The following is a 15,867-nucleotide window of genomic DNA, read 5'->3' as shown; positions in this document are numbered from 1 at the left end:
AATAATATTCGTGAATAATTTTCATAGATCAGGATAGAACATTTCTTTTATAAATAAACAAAATAGTTTTTCTTATGAATTATCATTGTCTTATCCTCAGACCCATCACCAGGGGCCATCCTACATGGTGTTTAGGCTTGTGTTTCCTTTGAAAGGTGCATGGGGCTGTCTTTGGTCTTAATTACAATAGTTGTAAAGGAGTTACTTTCTCATTTCTTAAACACTAGTTTTCATAAGAAATATTACTTTGTGTGTGTTACTTGCCAACACATAATACAGTAAATATCTAGATTGACTTCTTTGATGATAACTTAAGGGAAACTGTTTTTGGAATCCAAGGTAAGGCAACAATTTATTATGAAAGAATTAACTGTAATATTTATTTTTACCTAGTCTGTGGATATTTTCTAGTACCAAATGTCTTTTAAATCCATTCGATCTGCTTACATTTTAAGCTGTGGAAATCAGTTTAAACGTCCCCTCTTTCCCTATTGGAAGAGTAGTCTGAGGCCTTGTATCAAGTTTATATAGAGATTGGCTTTAAATAGCTCTTATGAGAAGGTGTCTCATGGCTTTTGTTGGTTTTGTTATGCTTTCTCCTTTTTTCCCTAGAACGCTTACCATTTTCTATCAGAGTTCTCCTGGAGGCAGCCATTCGGAACTGTGATCAATTTTTGGTGAAGAAAAATGACATTGAAAATATCCTAAATTGGAATGTCATGCAGCATAAGAACATAGAAGTGCCCTTTAAGCCTGCCCGCGTCATACTGCAGGACTTCACGTGAGCCTGATGTCACTTCACTCTGCTCTTCACTGCCTCCTTTGTCAGCCTTTAGAGAAAGCTTTACACACACACACACACATGTGCACACACACACGTGCGCGCACACACGTGCACGCACACACGTGCACACACACACAGTGCCTGTATAATTTATCACCCAATATCCAGACACTTTTGAAAACGTAAGGGGTGTGTTATCCTGGACAGCAAGACATTGTCTTGGACACATTGGGATGTATAGTCACTCCACCTTTTCCAATGGCAAAGGTCATCATCTTTGGTCTTGGAGATCCCGGTGTTGAGTATACTAGCAGAAGGCGGAAGAAGTAGCATGGAGTAGAGCGATCTTGGAACCTTCTGTCCCTCTCACCCCATCACCCACATAGCCAGTTTCAAAACAGCTGCCCTTAGAACAGTGATGTGCTGTCCCCTTAGGGGAGACTTGTAGGTCACAAGCCCCAGTTCACATGCTGCTATTCCCAGGAGTCTTTACTCCCCATCATGGTCTGGTTTTTTTAGACACTATACCTTTCCATTTTTAAATGATGTTATTTTATTCCTTCTAGAGACCAAATTTCATTTTTCTAGAAGACCAGTCTAGAGGGCAAATTTTATCCTCGAAAATAATAAAAAGGAAAGATTCACCTAGTCTAAATTTGATTCATAGCATATTCTCTGAATTACATCCATTTCTTTAAATTTGGTCTGAAGGTGGAGGTCTGATCCATGCATCTTCTCTAGGCCTTTGTCACCCCACCACATGAATGGGAATCAGCCATGGCAATAACAGTCCCGAGTTTTTAAGTGCCTGCTTTGCCATGGTCCCTATTTAGACCCTGTTTGTTGTTAACTTTAATGCAATGACAAAACTGCATGTAGAGGTACCACTCAGTCTTGGCATTTAAAACCAAAGTCTGCTCAAGGAAAGGTGTTTAGAAGCTTCCACTATTCTGAGTCATCCATTGTTCGCCCCACTGATGAAACTGTCTCATGGCCAGTGTTGTTAGTGGAGGCCAAAGCTGACAAATCCAAGGATGCTTGTTCAACGATTTTGTCTTCTGCTTAATGCTTTCTTTTCTTAGGGGGGTGCCAGCCGTGGTTGATTTTGCGGCCATGCGCGATGCCGTGAAGAAGTTAGGAGGAGATCCAGAGAAAATAAACCCCATCTGTCCTGCCGATCTTGTAATTGATCATTCCATCCAGGTGGATTTCAACAGAAGGTGAGAGATTAGAATGAATACTTGGGTTTTCTGTTTTGTGCAAAATCTTGCAGTTCAAGTCTTCTTTGTGTGTGTATGTAGGTAAACAAAAGAAGAAAGTCTTTAAAAGATGTATTCAGAAAAACTCAAACTTACTATAGATTTTCCAGTGAAGATTTGGTGGGGGGGTGGGTAGGTTGTTTGTTTGTTTGTTTGTTTTTTTAAATGTATGGGGTTTTTTCTTTTTACTTCTTCTGGAGCCCAGGTTGAAGGAGAAAGCAGCTATCTGGTGATCACAGTGGGAACCCACAATATCTCATGAGGCTTAGATCAGGCAGGCATAGAATCACTTCTCCTCCAGTGACATAAATCAAAGCAAGTCTCACAGTCCAGCCCTCAGTTAGGGGTGGGGAATACACTCCATCTGTTGCAGAAGTAACTGCAGGATTACACAGGGAGGGCAACCAGGTACTGCTAGAAGAATAACTAAATAGTTATTATCAACTGTGAGTGGGGAAAGAAAGAACTATACCACATTCAGTGCTGGGGAAATTAATTATTTGCTAGAGAATTAAAGCATTACTATTTTTTAAATTAAATCATCAAAAAATTTAGAATTTAAGTATGTATGTATCAAATGTCTTGAGGAGAAAGACCTTTCTAAATTTAAAAGCAATAATGAAGCATAAAAGAACAAAGAACTATAGTTTTAATGACTTCAAAGTTAACAGTAAATATCTTAAAAAAAATATTTGCCACAAATGACAAAGGGTTAATATCCTTAATATATAAAGTGTGTATAATCCATGAAAAAATAGTAAAACCCAACAGATAAATGGGCAAAGGAAAGTGGAGATTTCACAATAAAAGGAAAAGCAACAGTAAACACTATATAAAACCTTTTCAACTTCAGAAGTAATAAAAAAGTAGATTAAATTCTTGAGATACCATTTTCTCTTATCAATATAGTTAAGATTAGAAAATAAACATTTAATTATAAAGGTGTCATGAGGGAGACACTTTTATACACTGCTAATAATATTATAAATTAGGAACGATGAAAGCAGTGTGAAGATTATTAGAAATTGTCATATCCTTTGTCCTAGAATTTCCACTTCTGAGCATTACCCCTTCATAGATAATCTGGAAATTCAGGAGTCGCTTAATGACTAAATAGTATGCATTAAAGTATTATTTATAATAATGGAAACCTAGAAACGTTCTTAATGTCCAACAAAGGAGAATGATGTATTAAATTATGGTCTGTCCTTAAAGTGAATTATTAGGTAACATTTACCGTTACAATTATAAAGTGTTTAATAACACTTGGAGCATGCTCATGTCGTAGCTCAATGAGTCAGATATAAATTGTGTGTATAGCATGATCTCAGCTAGATGAAAAGTTATACAGAGATTAAAAGATTAGAAAAAGAGGTGACAAGCTGCTAAATGATTTATCTGTGGGATTGTAACTGTTCTTTATTTTGACGATAAGAAGCTATGTTTTTTATAATAAAAAGTCATTTAAGAGTATGAAACAAACCATTCAAAGAAAAAAAAAATACTTGCTTTCCTTGTGGATTTAAGTGGGCTCCATTCAGCCTCAAGAGAATTGTGGTAACTGGCTGTTCTCAGATGAATGTTGCCAATATCCAAACCAGATAAACTCAGGACAAAGAGAAATCTGCCTTGTCCCCTGAATTGATGGTTCTTGGAACAAACAGATCCTCAGCAGCTGTTCCCTTTCCTTCGGACTCTAACCTCATCCTTAGGCAGCTTATCTTTTTTTTTCCCTTAAATCACATGAGCTCAATTTAATGGTTTGGTGTCAAAAGGGAAAAATTAAAAATTCATACACAAAATGTTATTCTATTTGAGAATAAGGATATTTCCTAACACCCCACTTCAGAAGTTATAAAAGTAGCCTCACAAAATCAGGGGCAACTTTATGTTTTTTGGAGATTCTCACTGGTGTTGATGATTTACCTTTATTTCACTGCCTGGAAGGTGAAAGGACTGGTGGGGACAGAATTGAATTTTTTTTTTAAAGATTTTATTTATTTATTTGAGAGAGAGAATGAGATAGAGGGCATGAGAGGGGAGAGGGTCAGAGGGAGAAGCAGACTCCCTGAAGAGCAGGGAGCCCGATGCGGGACCCAATCCCGGGACTCCAGGATCATGACCTGAGCCGAAGGCAGTCGCTTAACCAACTGAGCCAGCCAGGTGCCCCAGAATTGAATTGTTTTAAAGTCTGAAGTCTTTTGACTCAAAATTTAAAGAGCTCCTGACTGTTTATTAAGCAGTAGGAATCTGGGTCATCACGAAGTTCACTGTAATTTGTTTTTCCTCTTTAAACCTTGAAATCCATCAACTCTGGTTTCAATTTTTTATGGACCCTTTTCATTTATACTGCACTACTGAAAACATTATTATGAAAACAGCAAATTCTGGGGGTGGGGGGAGGGGAGGAGGACTTTGATCCAAACTGATATCCAAATCTAGCAAACACTTTTTTTTTTTAAATTAAAGACAACATTTCTATTAGAAGTGTTTTCACTGGTGGTGTTTTGTTTTTATTGCTCGAGTTTGGTTTTGCAATTTGACCTCCCAGGCTCGCTCTTCGTTTTTGCAAGGAATTAAATGTGATATGTCTCAACTTTTGTGGAACTGTGTGCTTTGTGCTGATTTCCAGCTATTTCCAGAAATGAGCTAGAAAAACTGTGAAGGGGTGCTCGGATGATAAATATTCTCATTTAAGTATTTCTGAGCTCTTTGCCTGATTTGAATAATAATAATTGGCTTCACCATTTTGAGGAATGGAAAGTCTACCTAACTCATTTAAGTTTTTCAAAGTTTTCTTTAAAATAACCTTTTTTTTAAAATAAATCCCAACAGGGGGCGCCTGGGTGGCTCAGTCGGTTAAGCGTCTGCCTTCGGCTCGGGTCATGATCCCAGGGTCCTGGGATCGAGCCCCACATCGGGCTCCCTGCTCAACGGGAAGCCTGCTTCTCCCTTTCGCACACTCCCTGCTTGTGTTCCCTCTCTCGCTGTCTCTCTCCTTATTTTATTTAAATAAATAAAATCTTTTAAAAAAAAGTCCCAATAAGAATATCATAACAATTTCTGACTGGAGTTCATGGGTATGGAAACTGTCTCCTCTGTAAATACTGTTTGTGAATTTCTGGAGTACCATTAAATGTAATACTCAGAAACTTTGGCATACGTCCAAATCTGAATTCAAATTATGTAACTAAGGAGAAATTTCCTCTTTAGTCTGTGAGGCCATTGATATTCAGAGACCTTATTTAAAGCTCAGTCGATTGGTGAATTTAGGGAAGTTCTGAGTGGTAGAAGAATCCGAATTCTAGGTCCATTTATTCATTCCAGGAACTAGAACTGTTAATTTGAGCCAAAAAAGATGTTTTGTTTTAATGCGTAAATGGGTTTTTACCCGGAATTAACCTGTCTTAAAACAGCCTCAGCATTTCTGGCTTCTGCTTGTCCTGTGGACACATTGTTTACGTCAGACTGACTTTGCCAGCGTTCTCCGGGGTGAATGTTGCCCTTCCAACCCTGCTTTTCTGCTGGGAGAAGCTCTGATGTCCTTCTAGTGTTGGAGGCAAGAGGGAAAGGGACCCCGACTGGTCGTCCACAAGTGTTCCAAGCAGAAGAGCTAGGGGAGGCCCCATATGATTAAGAGCAGTGTCCCAAAGATGCCTTCCTTCCTTTTTAAAAATTAAATCCATGTAACAGACCTACTGTGTGCGAGTATTTGTTGAAGAAACAGGTTAGCTTAGAAGAGAGAAAGTAAAGAACACAGTGCGGTTGGTAAATGTAGTAACCACGGAGAAGGGAGCAAATCATCCTGACCCGGGGAGTCTAGAGGGTTCTGCCGAGAGCATCACTTGCTCCAGGTCCCAAAGGGGGTTTACAAAGAGGGAAGCACTGGAAAAGGCACTCTACACGGAGAGAATGGAGCGTGAGGGAAGTGAGGTTTGGGAGAGTTTGAGGGCTTCGGTGTGGCTGAAGTTGAAGAAAGTTTGGACCAGGAGATAGCAGAGGACTTATAAAGGAAGCTTGAGTCACATGGAAGGACTTTGTTTTTTAAGGCAAGGGATTCATACTTCATGTAGAAAATGGGAAGCCATCGGCAGGTTCCAGATGGGTCATGATCTGTGTTTTAGAGAATGGATTCTGGTGACGGTACAAAGGTAGGCTGAATAGACTGACAGGAGCCAGTTAGGCTATTTCTGGAATAAATGCTTTGATAGTTGTAAAAAACTAAGTGGTGGGAGGGGAGGTCATTAGATGATACGGACAGATGGGGATGGGGATGAGATTCGGGAAGGAAGCTCATGCATTAGGGTTTGACCCGTTGACTGTGTGGTGTCCGAGGTATGCCTGATGCAGGTGCCCCAGAGACATTGGAAATGGGGATGTGGATGGAGGCCTCAGTGTACTAGTGAGAAGGAGATGAGTACCTTCAGGAGTAGCCGCACCTGGTCTAGAGGGTCCAGAGGCTCTGCTGTTCGGGGGCAGCATTCTTATCCTACCTCGTTCCCCTGTGTTGGCATCTCCTTTCTCTCTACCTTTTGCTTTTTGCTAACACATACACACACTCACAGACATCCATACTCTACATCAGGGATCAGCACATTTTTTTTTAAGGACCAAGAGTAAATATTTTAGGTTTTGCTGCCTACATACTGTCTCTGCCCACGTATCCTTTTTTTTTTTTTTTTTAACAACTTTTAAAAATGTAAAACTATTGGCTTGCTTCAGGGCCAAACGTGTATAAATACTGGGCTGGACTTGGCCTGTGGAGGTAGAATCTGTGGCCCCCTGCTCTAAGGCACCCTCAGGAGTTGATTCCATTAAAGCAACTGACACTTACCTTGGAGACTGTTCACACCTAGAGAAAACAATCAGTGTGGTAACTGAATGTGGTCTTTGTCGAGTAAATGCTAAGTGCTTCTAGTCCTTTTTTGCCCAAGGAGCACCTACCTGTCTTTGTCTGGCCGTCTCCACATGTCAGGTGTCTAGAATCTGTTCCTAAAAGTCAGGCTTTGTGATTAGATTAGTTTCAACTTAAATTCACTTAATGTTTGCTATTCACCATGTTTAAAGGTGTGGTAGGGATCACTTGAAGCAAATAATGATTATTCTTTTTACTTTTGCCGATTGCCTCTCCTTTCCCATGTGAATGAATGCATCAGTACCACCCAGCAAGCCTGTGGACGAAATTGCCAGTGTGTTTATCACCTATAAGTTCGACTAGTAACATTTGAAGCCTTAAAATTTATACATTTAGCTTTTCTCTCTGAACAGGACAGACAGTTTACAGAAGAATCAAGACCTGGAATTTGAAAGAAATAGAGAACGATTTGAATTTTTAAAGGTACGGGCGGAGTTTGGTTCCATTGGTTGTTTCTTTATATACCTGGGTACAAGGAGAGGTGCCAAGGAGATGGGCTGCGGAGAAACGCAGCGGGTATTCATGGTGTGCTTTGCGTTCTCGATTCTAGTGGGGTTCTCAGGCTTTTCGCAACATGCGGATTATCCCCCCCGGCTCCGGAATCATCCACCAGGTGAATCTGGAGTATTTGGCAAGAGTGGTATTCGAGCACGATGGCTCTTACTACCCGGACAGCCTCGTGGGCACGGACTCGCACACTACCATGATTGATGGCTTGGGTGTCCTCGGCTGGGGTGAGTATCGTTCCGGGGTTCCTATTCCATATATGCTGTTCTATAGTGTGTAGCTTGATTTCCACTGATCCCGTGACATCCCGGGAGCGTGACTTTGCATGCCTTTGTTTACTGCTGGATTTCCAGTGCCTAGAAAAGTACCTGATGCCTAGTAGGCACTCAGTAATAATGTTTGGAAGAATGAACTGGAATAAAGGTTAGGGACATTTAGAATAAATGCAAATCACCTGAGCTGTTTGTTAAAAAATGGAGACTCCCAAACCCCATCCTCCACTTGGTGTAGAATCAAGGGGATTTTGATACAGGTGTTCTGGGGACCACATTCTGAGAAATACTTGTTAAAAATTCTGTGGAGGGAAATCCAGAAAAGATAGCTGTTCTTTACAGACCCCAGATCTACACTAGTAAAGCACTTTACTACACTAGCACAGCACTGTAGCGGGTTGGGTTATGCTTGAGGGACATAGTGAGGCACACTGAAAGCGTTCTTCCGTCATGCCTTCCTTGCAGGAGTGGGCGGAATCGAAGCAGAAGCGGTCATGCTGGGCCAGCCCATCAGCATGGTGCTTCCGCAGGTGATTGGCTACAAGCTGGTGGGAAATCCCCACCCTCTGGTGACGTCCACTGACATCGTGCTCACCATTACCAAGGTAACGATATGCTGCCTCTCCCGTGGTCTTGGATGGTCTCTGGGACAAAGGACAGGGAGCAAATGCACGATGGAGTCCCTCTTGGTTTCCATGTGCTCTAGGAAATAGGATGTTGATGATTATTAAAAAGAGATGAGATAAGGGGAGAGTTCTGTGGTTAAGTTTTAGACAATTAATGTCCATTTTACTCTTCCTCGGCTGCATGGCTCCTTTTCTTCAAAAAAATATTCTGAAAGTGTGAAAGAGTTCAAATACACAGAAGTTAAAATGGCATTCATATGCACCACCACCTAGACTTAACAGATGGTAACATTTTGCCACATTTGCTTCAGAGCTCTCCCTGTGGGTGTTTTTTAAGAAATAAAATGAAATATTTATGGCTAAGGCCATCCTCCGCATTCCTAGAAATAAGCGCTATCCCAAGGTTGTAAGACTCATTCCCAAGCGTGTTTATACTTTGACTACATTTTTCCACATGGTTCTTCTTTATGTGTAAATAACAAACTGTTTCTATGACTTTAATGTCTGACTTTTTAAATTCCCTTCAAAGTTACATTATTGTAACAGATGTTTCTCCAAGCTGGAAATAGTACTTTTTTTTTCCTTTTTCTTTAGCTTTTGCAAGAAATAATCTTTTCTTTGTGTGTGTGTGATTTGCTTGCTCTGCAAAAGGAGAGCAGTTTCATTTTGCAAGATTATTAGAAAAGTGATTTTTTTTATTATCACAACCATAGTTTTTTCTGGTTGTAAAGTTAGGAGGCCTGGAGTGTTAGGGATAACTACTATCCTGTTAAAGTCCAAAAAATGTTTCTCTTTGATTTAATCCCTATGGAATTTGGAATGGCATTTATTTGAATACTGTAGCTTATCACAGAGGTCTGTGCATTGTTCTTCAAATGTAGAATGATGTAGGACTTGCCCATAGAATTTAGCGGAAGCCTCCGTAACCTGAAGAGCCTGTCGGTGTGGCTGTCCACACTGCGGGTGAGATTGGCTTTGTGCAGGGCCAGGTGAGCCGCGGAGGCCCCAGCCCTGGCTGATGGCATGTCTGGAAAAGAGATGGGAGTCAGACTGGCTAGATCTTTCGGTTACAATGAACTTGTACTTGTGTTCAGGAAATTTGTTCGTTATACCCTCTTCCTTATTTACTAGTGCAAGACTGTTTAGGGTGAAAGAATTTATTTAAATTTTAGCACTTCTAGGCGCTTCCAGTGATCTCATTAGAGAGAAAAAATCCTTCTCACTTTGGAAAACTTTTATTAATGTTATCTGTGTTTTGGGCATTACTTTTCCTTTCCTTTTTTTTTGTAATAATTGTTTTGACATAGTTTTAGATTTACAGGAGAGTTTTATCTGTAAATACAGATATTTACAGATAAAACTCCCAACTTCCGCAAATGTTTACATCCCACGTAACCATGGTATATTAATCAAAATTAAGAACATTGGTACAACACTATTAACTAAACTAGAAACTTCTCCAGTTTTTTCAATAATGACCCTTTTCTGTTCCAGGATCCAATCCAATCCAAGATTCCCCATATTTAGTTAACATTACTTTTTAAATTTTATTTTTTAAAGTAATCAAAAATATGTTGGGCCAGTTTATTTTTTATGTTTACTCACCAGGCTAGTTTGTAAGAATTACAAAGTGCTAGCTCTGCATTTTAAAGATGGGCTGTTGAGTCTCAAGCTTTTTTCTTGTTCTGCTGCTCAGCACCTGCGCCAGGTGGGGGTAGTGGGCAAATTTGTGGAGTTTTTCGGGCCAGGCGTACCCCAGTTGTCCATTGCTGACCGAGCTACAATTGCAAACATGTGTCCAGAGTATGGAGCAACTGCTGCCTTCTTCCCGGTTGATGACGTTAGCATCAAGTACCTGGTGCAGACGGGTAAGTGCAGACCCGTGAGAGCGGAAGGCCCTGGGTCAGGCTTCCTGGAACTCTGAGGATCAGAGCCCTGCCTTCTGCCTCTGCCCCTTGGAGTGCACATGGTCACATTTATTGTTTTTTTTTTTTTCCTTTTCTCTATGGAATCAAAATGGTTGTCGGGATTTCAGAAATATAACATAGACGTGGTGTGGCCAGTAGAAAGAGCTCAGGTATTCTGGAAACCTAGATGTCTGTGCTGGTATTCTACTACTGGTTCTTTGATGGGAAGCAAGTGATCTTAGTGATGAAGGTGTGCTCTGACGATGTGCTAAGCCTGAGGTCCTCTGAATGGAGGATGAGGACCAAAGAGGGGGAGTTTTTACAGGTAGGACCAGAATCTGCTTCAGAAAATAGTCCAGATCAGTGAATGATCCCCAGTAAATAGCAGCATGAGCCAGAGAGTCAGAATATTAGACAGAAAGGTGAAATATCAGCAAAACTTGAGGTGTGTGTGTAAGCGAAATGCACCTTCCTTGTGTAATTGCTGGTGGAGGCATTCGTCTCACCGGGAAATCTTAACCTCTGTTACTTGTTATTTCTTAAAATACCCATTTAGGTCGTGATGAAGAAAAAGTAAAGCAGATGAAAAAGTATCTTCAAGCTGTAGGAATGTTTCGGGATTTCAGTGACCCCTCTCAAGACCCAGACTTTGCCCAGGTATGAGAGAGTGTTTCCTTTTCCTGGAGGCAGTGATTTTAGTTGTGTATGTTTTTTGTTTGTTTGTTTGTCTGTTTGTTTTTTAAAGATTTTATTTATTTATTTGAGAGAGAGAGAATGAGAGATAGAGAGCATGAGAGGGAAGAGGGTCAGAGGGAGAAGCAGACTTCCTGCTGAGCAGGAAACCCAATGTGGGACTCGATTGTGGGACCCCAGGATTATGATCTGAGCCGAAGGCAGTCGCTTAACCAACTGAGCCACCCAGGCGCCCCATAGTTGTGTATGTTTTTTTCTGAGGGGGTGTACTTGTAGGAAATAAGTCACCGCCAAGTCATCACAGAAGAACAAGGTTTTAAAAGACTGAAACAATTAAGAGGATAAGGGATTGTAAACATAAAATAACTTCTTCCTTTTCTCCTGGCCATTAAGTTGAGTGGGCACCCCATTTCTGACCTACTGACTGACTCCCCTAATGTGGAAGACCTTTGAAGATGGCTTCGCCAGAGGGAGTAGGGCTGTTTAAAGGCTCATCTCATCATTGCAGAAGAAAAAGAAATAGGGGTAGAGCATGGCAATTAGTTCCGGTTTATCCAGTGATTTACCTTCATTCATTTTCTAGGGGGCAAACTGATTCCACATTTTTCTGGACAGGCAAGCCCAGAGGGTCACCTAGATGTGGGATCCTGGTTTTGTTTCATAGTATACTTGAGGGACGGAAATATGCAATCAGACCCAGGCCCGTTGCCTGGCATTGATGCCTGAATGGCGGCATCCTACCAAGTCATTTTAGAAAAAAGGACAATGGTTTATGTATCATCTTAGTAGAAAACCCATCTCAAACTAAGCTCACCATTAAAAAGGATGCATCAGCTGCTTTGCAAAGACGGATGCATAGAAGACGCTGGCCAGCAGCTGGGTGCACACCCTGGTCTTTCTGGGAGGTGACAAGGCTTCCTGCCTGTCCCACGCCACTTACATGCCCGTCCTGATCTTTGGAAATTCATTCCTTAAGCATTAAAAAGAACATTGAGTCCTTGTTTATGAATGTGATGGTTTAGTTTGTTTTTGTGGTTGTGGTGTTTTCGGCTCTGTGGCCCAGCTTGCGTTTTTTTTCTCCGAAGGTACGATGTCACTTCTTGAGTTCCTTCTCTTTTGGGTGGACAGGTTGTGGAATTAAATTTGAGAACGGTCGTGCCTTGCTGCAGTGGACCAAAAAGGCCTCAGGACAAAGTCGCTGTAACCGACATGAAAAAGGACTTTGAGAACTGCCTCGGAGCCAAGGTAGGGGCCGGGGAGAGGCAGGTGGAAGTCCCCCCTCCCAACCCAGCCCTGTGCCCCGTGTCTTAGAGCCCACGCTGCTTTCCACCACCACCCCGCAGCTTCCCGAAGCCTGACGCTGAGGGCGTTTCTTCTCCATCCTGAAGTCCTCGGTGCCTCTCCCGTTAGCCGAGGGCCACACAGCTTCCTTAGAGCCCTTTACCATCTGTGAACACAACTCAGCCCACACATCTGCTTTTCCTATAACTCTCATCACACTGTGTACTAGACTTGCCCCAGCTTTCCTGGCCATTGTACTTTCGTTCATGCCCCTCCTCCACCCACCTGGATGGCTCCTCCCCCTCCCTGCATGTCGGTGTCTCTCAGACTCCACAGCATGGCCTCACATCTCATAGAAAGTCATCGGTCCCTCGTTTGAACCTTGATGACACTTGGTCTGAAACCCTTGGATGGCATCCATGTTCTTGAACTTACATTGCTGGTCCTTTATATTATTTGCAGGTCTGATTTCCCTTATTGGACTGTATGTTTGAGTAGATGATGTGTGTCAGAATCACCTTTATACTCCACAAAGTACCTAGCATCTTTTATGCAGATTTTCGATGAACATCTCCCCAAATGATGATTAAGATACTTGATAAGTTTTATCCTGGGGCCACCAGCATGACACCAAATGTTCAGCTGTACTTAATTTGCCTTATTGACCATGATTAGTTGAATCTGGCCAAAAGGACACCTTTTTCTAAGTTTCCATCATGTTAGAATCAGTGGCCTTGGTTCATATCCATGAAGCTCTACAATAATGTCATCGGGTTTAATTAGACTAATTTGGAACTAAATTTGTAGTTATAGCGTTTCCATTTTTGAGATGAGAAGCAAGTCACTGTTAATAGGACTTCAAAGCAGAGGAAGAGTCAGAAATTATGACTGCCTTTTATAAAGGTTTAAAAACAATAAAGAGGACTTTCAGTTTTCTGTAGCATTTCAGATGAGATGTTTATATTTTGCTAAAAATTGGCTTTTAAAATTATAGTTACCAAGGTATTTCTTTTCCTTCTAAAGTGAGACCATTTCACTGTGGTTTTTTTCTTCCATTTTTTTTTTCCTTCCCGTAGCAAGGGTTTAAAGGATTCCAGGTTGCTCTGGACCATCATAATGACCAGAAGACGTTTATCTATAATAATAGCGAATTCACCCTCACTCATGGGTCGGTGGTCATCGCTGCTATTACTAGCTGTACAAACACCAGTAACCCGTCTGTGATGTTAGGAGCAGGTGAGTGCATTTGAATTCCTCCCCGTGGTCATGTGGACATGTGGGTGAGAATCTCTCAAGACACAACCCTGGGGCTTACCTGAATCTACGTGTAGTTCCCCGAACCTTGTCTTTGCCAGATGCAGAGATTCATTGGTCCAGAAGTGTTTACACAATAATGAGTGTTCAAAGCAAAGTATGTAAAGTAGAATACCTAATACATACTAATCTTTAGAATTAAAGCAGAAAATAAGTAGAAGAAAGCAAAAAAAAAAAAAAGATGAATTTCTGGTAAAGCTTAGAATCTTGTGTCAGACTGTAGAAAAAAAAAAAAACTGTTTTCATATCACAGATTAGTCTCTTTAAAACCCCTGATAGGCCTTTTTGTACACTGGACTTCAGTCTCTTAGAAGTATTGTAAGTGCATCTGAATTAGGGCACGGGGCACTGGCTGATAAAACTTACTTGGCTGTTACGCAGTTCTGGTCAAATAGTTAATATTTACATGCCGAGTTTTATTAATAGAAGTCTCTTTAGTGTCCAGATATTTTTTTTTTATCATTCCCAAGAGTTCCTGTTGTGTCCACAGACCAAAGATCATTGAAGAGTTCTTTCTTTATAAAGTGCCCAAGTACATAAGGAAAACCTTCTTTGTCCAAGAATTCATCTGTTGACCCCTAAGGTTTTCTTGTCTGGGGCAAACAAGTTTCCTCAAGACAAGTCACCAGCTTGTCTATAGCTTTTTGTGCCTTTTTACCCCCACTCCTCATTTCTTTCCAAATTCTATGATACGTTGTTAAGAGAGCACCCAGTGTTTCTGTACTAGTCTCTGTATCTGCCAAAATTCCAGTGGCCTAGAGCTCTTGATTTTCTACTTTAAAAGAATACCTGGGGACTAGAATTTTACTCTAGACTGACTGCATTCCTCACCAACCAGTACACAGTTCATATCCTTTAAGAAAGGGCCCTACCAATTATAATTTTCATCCAAATAAAACGTAATTAGAAAGACTGCTTTCCCTCCAAAAGTTAAAATTTATTCTATAATATATTCCTCAATGTTTTTAAGTTTATCTCTTGAGAAAAAAAAAAAAAAGCCGATCTCTCTCCATTTCCTTGACTAATTCTGAGTTTACTGCGTCCGTGTAAATGACTTTGGGCCAGTGAGCTGTTGGTTGGTGCTCGGCAGCAGAAAGAGCAGAAAGCACCACGAATGGGGGCTCTGTCAGGCAGTGGCGGGCGACGCAGACCGAGGGCTCGGTCTCTTTCCTGAACCCGCCCTGGCACCTGGAGTGGACAGCCACCCCACACTGTGTTGGTGTTGACCATTTCACAGGACTCTTGGCCAAGAAAGCTGTGAATGCTGGCCTGAACGTGAAGCCTTACATCAAAACCAGCCTGTCTCCTGGAAGCGGTGTGGTCACCTACTACCTGCGAGAGAGTGGGGTCATGCCGTACCTGTCCCAGCTTGGGTGAGGAGGAATTTTCTTTTACACCGGCGCTCGGGTTGTATTTCATTCCACATGTGTCTCGCCGCGTCACCATGTAACACACATCAGCTCATCTGATGGTATCTAATGAGTCTTGTCAGCCAGTGAGGAGACTTCAGCCCTTACGTCCCCACAGAGTCAGGCCCTCCTGTGGACAGTTGTGCTCATTGTTCATCAGACAAGGGTGCCCTTGAAGGGCAAAGCAGGGCTGAAATCAAGCCTGTGCTATGGTGTCGTGCTGCACCCTTCTGGAGGACGGGGTGCATTTTCTCAGTTGACGGAGGTTATGCGATGGGCTAGCGTTGACTCGGCAACTGAGAGGCTGCTGTTTGGTATGAAAATAATCACTTACCATGGCTAAAAATGTTTTAATTCCTTGGCATAAATGAGTCATTTGTTACCAAATACAATTTCTCCAGTTTCCACACTATTCCTAATCTGGATGAGAAGGATTGTTTTTTTTACAACCCTCCTGAGAGTGAAAGCTTTATAGGAACAGTACTACAATTATTCCACGTGCTGCCGGTCTCTTTAAGTCAGCGGTCTCTAGAACTGTCCTCGGCAGAGCAGCTCATTGAGACTCACTCTCCGCCTTGCTTCTCTTCCTGCGCCTAGGTTTGATGTCGTGGGCTACGGTTGCATGACCTGCATCGGCAACAGCGGGCCCTTACCTGAACCTGTGGTCGAAGCCATCACGCAGGTAATGGCCGAGGAGCCTGTGGGGCTTCGGAGCTGTTGGCTCTTTTCATATGATGTGTGCCCAGAAGGCTGGTCGCCTCAGGAAGGCCCAGGGCAGCAGGGAATGTGTTTAGACATACAGTCTCTGGAGTCAAGCTAACCTGACTAGCGGTCTACCTTGTGCCTCAGTTTTCCCAGCTGTAAATTGGCGATGATAGGACCTGTTTCACAGAGTTGTGA

General features: G+C 41.8%; 1 protein-coding gene across 4 annotated transcripts in view; it reads left to right on the top strand.

The window, feature by feature from the left end:
* Window positions 1-15,867, top strand: part of ACO1 (aconitase 1) — a 52,754-nt gene that overhangs the window by 21,141 nt on the left and 15,746 nt on the right. For all 4 annotated transcript variants that reach the window (XM_027614410.2, XM_027614412.2, XM_027614413.2 and 1 more), the window contains exons 3-13: window positions 613-781; window positions 1,867-2,004; window positions 7,312-7,381; window positions 7,509-7,692; window positions 8,203-8,342; window positions 10,060-10,231; window positions 10,827-10,927; window positions 12,092-12,208; window positions 13,321-13,480; window positions 14,796-14,931; window positions 15,565-15,649. In XM_027614410.2, coding sequence (XP_027470211.1) covers window positions 613-781; window positions 1,867-2,004; window positions 7,312-7,381; window positions 7,509-7,692; window positions 8,203-8,342; window positions 10,060-10,231; window positions 10,827-10,927; window positions 12,092-12,208; window positions 13,321-13,480; window positions 14,796-14,931; window positions 15,565-15,649 — 1,472 coding nt within the window. The remainder of the gene's footprint in view (window positions 1-612; window positions 782-1,866; window positions 2,005-7,311; window positions 7,382-7,508; window positions 7,693-8,202; window positions 8,343-10,059; window positions 10,232-10,826; window positions 10,928-12,091; window positions 12,209-13,320; window positions 13,481-14,795; window positions 14,932-15,564; window positions 15,650-15,867) is intronic.

This window comes from Zalophus californianus, chromosome 13, assembly GCF_009762305.2.
Source record: "Zalophus californianus isolate mZalCal1 chromosome 13, mZalCal1.pri.v2, whole genome shotgun sequence".
Taxonomy (NCBI): domain Eukaryota; kingdom Metazoa; phylum Chordata; class Mammalia; order Carnivora; family Otariidae; genus Zalophus; species Zalophus californianus.
This window is presented reverse-complemented; position numbering and strand designations above follow the sequence as displayed.